This window comes from Salminus brasiliensis, chromosome 22 (genome assembly GCF_030463535.1).
Source record: "Salminus brasiliensis chromosome 22, fSalBra1.hap2, whole genome shotgun sequence".
Lineage (NCBI taxonomy): Eukaryota > Metazoa > Chordata > Actinopteri > Characiformes > Bryconidae > Salminus > Salminus brasiliensis.
In genome coordinates, this window is record NC_132899.1 from 19,047,784 (window position 1) to 19,053,783 (window position 6,000).

At 42.5% G+C, this 6,000-nt stretch overlaps 1 protein-coding gene across 2 annotated transcripts in view; it reads right to left on the reverse strand.

Moving 5' to 3' along the window:
• Window positions 1–5,236, reverse strand: part of LOC140543674 (urotensin-2 receptor) — a 137,476-nt gene extending 132,240 nt beyond the window's left edge. For both annotated transcript variants that reach the window (XM_072666803.1, XM_072666802.1), the window contains exons 1-2: window positions 4,713–5,236; window positions 3,131–4,222 (exon numbers count right to left, since the gene is read on the reverse strand). In XM_072666803.1, coding sequence (XP_072522904.1) covers window positions 3,132–4,222; window positions 4,713–4,764 — 1,143 coding nt within the window. In that variant the 5' untranslated portion in view covers window positions 4,765–5,236 and the 3' untranslated portion in view covers window position 3,131. The remainder of the gene's footprint in view (window positions 1–3,130; window positions 4,223–4,712) is intronic.
• Between the last annotated feature and the right edge of the window lie 764 nt (window positions 5,237–6,000).

The window sequence follows — 6,000 nt, forward strand, 5'->3', positions numbered from 1 at the left end:
TGATCTGGGTCCTAAAGGGATCCAAAACAGAATTGCCACTGTATGAAAGACTGAACGAATTGGTGTGTGATCTATGACGAGCCCTAATTCCAAAAAAAAAAAAAAATTCCAGGTCACAATTACCTGAAGTAACAGAGTAGTTTGTGATCAGCAGGGCCTTACACAAGAATTTGTGCAGGGCTGGACAACTTGCACAACTGGCTAACCTCTTACATTTCTTAGACCAGCCCGCGCGTTTAGCCTTCCATTGCTCATGTCTAAATAAGAATAACTCATAACCCACTGCATTGCTTTCCATATAGTTACTGAAACATAACCTTTAGGATTTAATAAGCCTGGAACATTAAAGGGGTAGAAGAAAGTGTCAATTTCACTATCTATGTGAACCTGCTTAAGGCCTCAGTACCTGTTTCAGGTCTCGGATTTTCCTCAGTACGCTGTTTAATGTTAATCAGTAGGTACTTCAAGGTGAATGGAAAACCTTCAGAGCAATTTACAGGAAAATTCTTGCACAAGGAACAAGGATCTTTTCCCTTTCGGTATGAAGGGGAAGATTAAAACGTGTAATATTTATGCAAATTAACTTTGTTCAAAGTTACAGTTGATAACATGCAAGAGACATGTTAGGTAAAAGAATACATTATGCTTCCATTAAAAATGGTGACCTTTGCGAGTTTTGAACTAAGTAAGGGGTAGAAATATTAATAGCTATTAAAAACTCATCTTGAGCTGCCATTCAAACTGGATCCAGGTACCAAATTCCCATTTATAATGTCCTGAGTGTGGAACCATTCACCTCTGTTGAGGTAGAGGTTGGACTGGCTTGCATTAGTTGTATGTGCACTGATTTGTTAATAATCAGCAATTTAGTCCAAAGAAAATGAAGCCCTACTAATGCTTCCTTTCAGTGCTCACATCAATACTAAAGTTGTCAATGCTCACAAACAACACAGTTAACAATATTTTTAAGATATGTCCATTAAAAAGCATTAATCAGACACTTTTCAGAAAGACAAAGATTCAGTTTTGCTTTATTGGCCACAATAAAAATAAAAAATGGTTGCTGAAATGCTTGTGCATTTGCATGGCAGGGCTGCTGCAGAGGGCTAGTTATATTTAGATTGCTAGGGGCAGGGGTCAATCTCCTGGCAGTACTCCTGGACTTCCTAAACGCTGGCCATGTGCTCTACCACAGCCAGGTTGTCAGATGCACAACAGCGTAGGAGGGTCTACAGTGCTGCTCATTTTTTAATCCTGTATTCTGCTGAGTGGTTTCCTCTCCCAGGCTCCACAAAAATGACAAAAGTTGACTTTGTGCCATTTTTAATTTTACACTTCTTTGCATCCTTTCATTTACGATCTACAGTCTGCATGGCTTGTGTTTGTTAAGCTGGACATATTCTGACTTTGCTTTGAAGGAAAATTTAATTTTAATAGAAAGTGGAGGCAAAAGTAAAAAGAAAAGAAATAGTGTGGAGTGTTATTTATTCATTGTGTGCTGGAATTGTTCCATTTTAGTGTCTAACAAAGTGTAACTGATTCGATCTGCACCATTATTTATGTTCAGATCACCCACTGTAAGCACCTTAATATTTTACAGTCTGTTCATAAATAAGGGAAACTGCATTAAACAGCCTGTTTTAAAACCACATGAAATAAACATGTGGTACAGTATGTTGTATGCTGTCATCTATTATAAATATATTAATTGTTAAATAAAACAAAATGACAAAAATACAAGTGAGAAGCTACAATAAAGGCAATAAACCAGTGTATTATCCAGTTGTCTATAGATTTTGGTGAGGAATGAGAAAATGAGTGGATATTGTATGGATACCATGCATACAAATAGAATCACATTTTTTTTAACCACAAGGTAATCGTGCTAAGTTCTTGTGGTCATATAAAGCATTCTAATCAATTTTAATGGGAATATACTGTTTTGTGCTCTGTTCTATCTGAATCTAGCTGTTGTCATGAATAACACACTCCCTCAGAACTTCTAACAAAGAACATTTACTCACACAAGCATATTTTTGTCATTTTTGAAGCTTAAAGAAATTCTAGGATTAGCAAGGGATGTTGTTCCACATTTATAATGTGGGAAGAAGTTTGTTGTTTTTTGGCCAAAGTTTTTGATGTCTGACATAATTATTACATTCCACGGCCTGTTCTTTTTCCGCTCTTTTGTTCCTGTATTTTCATAATCATTCAATTTGCAGTCCTGTTAGAGACTTCATCAGACCATGATAATCTCTCTACTTTCGACATCTGGCTTCTTAGTTGTTGAGTCTCATCCAGCTTATCTGGATGGGGTTTCATTTGGCACCGAGAACTCTGAAGAGCAGCTATAATTAATATTAACATTTTTCTCATTTCTTTCCCTTTTTTTTTCTTTTTTTAATGATCAGCGTAGTGAATTAAGACATGTATAAATGACACTCCTAGGCCTCCAGTAGAGAAGAAAAAAATGATCCATGAAAAATAAATGTGACCACCCTGGTGCTCTGCTAAGAAAGATCTAAGAAAGACATCTTTTTTTGGAAAGTAAGACATGTCCATGTCCCTATGAACATTGCTTAACATCGCATGCAGTTTCCTAGAGGTTATCTAGGGACACGCCGCTCCATTTGAGGTGGTGGTCATTTTTTTGTATTTCCGGCAGATATTCAGAACTCCCATCTCTCCCTTTTACCCGCCCTCATGTCTTTTTATCACTTTTTCATTCACCACATTTTTTCCCCCCATCAAACCGCAGATCTTCCTTTTCTACTCATAACAAAGCCTTGAGAACCAAATCAGTTTGCAGAAAGCTGTAGACTGAAAAATGAAAAAAAAAAAAATAATAAAAGAAAAATGTGTGCTTCAGGCGTACAAGGTCCTCACATCTCAGCTGCAGCTCATCTCTGCTGCAAGCTGATGTAGAAACAGATGCGCAAACCACAAAACTGAAACAGCTTGCCCATAGATAGAATCAAACCAGGTACGTTCTTGTAAATGTGAGTGGAAACCAAAGAAAATTTGGGTTAATTCGTACTGGCTGTCTGGACATTACTCAAAACCCAGTCTGTCTGGGAGACCACACTCCGGGGATGGCACGTCTGTGGAAAACAGGAAGACAGGAACCTACCTCACAAACTGCTGTTGTTGGTGCGTGACGTGTGTGTGAGCATGAAGCTCTCCGTACACTGCTGGCTGCTGGAGGACAAGGAGCGCCGAGGCGAGCGCTGGAAGCGGTTTCTTCGGTTGAAATAGCTCCCAGCCATCCAGGTCCTCTGCCTCTTCCGCAGGTACTCCTTGTAGTTTTTGGTGAGAAGGGTATAGAGGAATGGATTGATGCAGCTGTTGCTGTAGGTCAGGCAGGTGGTAAGGTAGTTGATGTTACGCCTGGCCTTGGTGGACAGGACCATCTCTGGCTTGAACTGGCCCAGGAGCTGCCAGATCCAGAAGGGCAGAAAGCAGGCCCAGAAGAGGAGAACGATCGTGAAGATGAGGTACAGAACTTTGTGGTTAGGCAGCTTCTGAGTGTGCTTGAAAGTCTCAGTCTGCGAGATCCAGTAGGCACGTGCCAGGCAGATGTAAAGGTAGCCGATTATGACCCCCGGGGCGACGATGCTGGTGCAGAAAAGCGAGGAGATGTAAATCTTGTAAGACAGAGGGCTCAGCGTGGTCTGACACATTGACTTGGAGTTTTCCGTCTTGAGCTCTACGTCAATGATCATGGGAAGGGTTAGAATCAATGAGGCTGTCCACACCAGGAGAGCAATGGCCTTGCGGTAGCTCTTGGAGCGCTTGACTGTGTCCAGAGGCTTGAGAACTGCAAAGTATCGCTCTGTGCTCATCACAGTCAAGGTGAAAATGCTGGCGTGCATGGTGAGAAAGTCCATACTGATGAGAGTCCTGCATCCTACATCACCAAAGTACCAGCCCTTTAAGAAGTGGGTGCACACCACAAAGGGAATGGTGAGCAGGTAGAGCAGGTCAGCCATTGCCAGGTTGACAATGTATATGTACATAGAAGCAGCTGCGCGCATGGAGTGGCACATGACCACCAGGGTGTAGATATTTCCTGACACGCCCACGAGGCACATGACAGACAGGATCGTGCCGATGGTGAAGGTAGCGGCCATATCCTCAGCAGATGCCTCCACCGGAGTCTCGGTGGCGTTGAGAATCCTATCCACCTTTGCCACCAGGGACTCCACTGACACGGTGGTCATCTCTACATAGCAACCAGACAAACACACACAAATAGAGGATAACTGGGTAAGAGATAAAAGGGTGCTGCTCAGGGTGTTTCGGAAAGTTTCAAAAGTCAACTTTTCCATTTAGCCGTGGTTGATTTCCATTTCAGTAATAGAGGAGGTATTCTTAAATAGTTTCAAACAGAAACTGGTTCCGCACATAAAACTGGAAAACTCTTTGAAATGGGGGTGGAACCACAGGACAATGTTCTTCAGAGCTTGTCAGACACCTTTTTAGACCAAAGTCACCAAGCTAATTAACTCAGAGTGACCAGCGTCATTATGTCATTAGCATTATGGAGCATCAGATATGACAGACCAGTCTATTTGCCCCTTTAATTAACACAGTCCCCTTATCTTAACAAGTGCAAAGACAGTGTTGCAGAGTATTTCAGACAATCGATTCAAAAAGTCCAAATAAAAATGTCATTTTAGTCTAATAATAATAATAATAATAATAATTCTTACCTTCTTGAATTCCCACAGACTGCGTGGCTTTCAGCAAAGAGTGGTTTAGCATTTATAATGTGCCCGGCCGGCGCACACTGATCTAACTCATGATACTTCTCCCGGTAGTTATTCCAAAGTCACGGAATTCCATTTGAAACATCCCAAGTGTTTGATTCCAGTTGAGGCAAACGCTCACAAACACACACGCACGCACATAGACACACAGACACCCACACACATAACATACACCAACCAAATGACGACTAGAGGAACATGGTCATTGTGTCAGAATGCGCAGTCTGAGCTCCTGTGTTCAAATGAGTCACAGGCAGGTGCTTCAGCTGTTGTGGAAAAACTTCTGCTCTTCTTCAGCACATCACCTACTCCCTCACAGGTCCTGATGGCAGATCTCAGCACAGCATTTCGTGTTCAAAAGGAGTCGTAAACATGAAAGAGACGGTAAATGGGGAAAAAAAGCCAAACTCATCTTAGCTGGATATGCCTTGGGAGACGAGCACTTTGAGCTACAGCTGGATTTTGAAATCCTCTCTTCTACTGACAGAGTGTGTGCCTGTGAGGGGTAGAGCGAGAGAGAGGGAGAGAAGGAGGGGAGGGAGAAGGGGAAAGAGAGAGAGTGAGCAGCTCACAGAGTACACAGAGTGGGAGGGGAAATGAGGGTGGGAGGTAGAGAGAGAGAGAGAGAGAGAGAAAGAGAGAGAGAGAGAGAAAATAAGACGATAGGTGGAGGGGGGTGTGGGGGGCAAGCATTGTGAGAAGGTACGCCGGAAATGAACGTGTTTCCCTCACGCTTGCTATAAATGAATGACAGGTATGTGTGCCCACCCCACCAGTCATGACGTGACAACCCTACACCTTCCTTCAACACCACCCCCTTTTGAGGATAAGACCAACTGATGTGTTTCATCAGAATATATTTTTGTGAACAGAAATACATAATATACTATATATTTTACATATAAAATCTACAGTCATATCAGAATATTATGTCCACCTCCCTGTTAGTGGGAATAATCACCTTCGGCTCAGACGACACTAGCGAGACGTGGTGGCATGCACTGTATTAGGAGACGCAAGGTGTTAGTTATGGAGGTTAACTGGTCCACAGTGGCATGTTGCTTACTTAGTACCACCTGCCGGAGTCATCGTTCTTCTCTGGCACCAGTGACCCGTGGAGCCCCACTGTTATCCCATCCACTGTCATATTAGAACATTATGACCACCTGGGATTGGCCCAGGATGTCACAGATGCCACGTGACCCAAGAGTTTTGTTGCATGTATGACTAA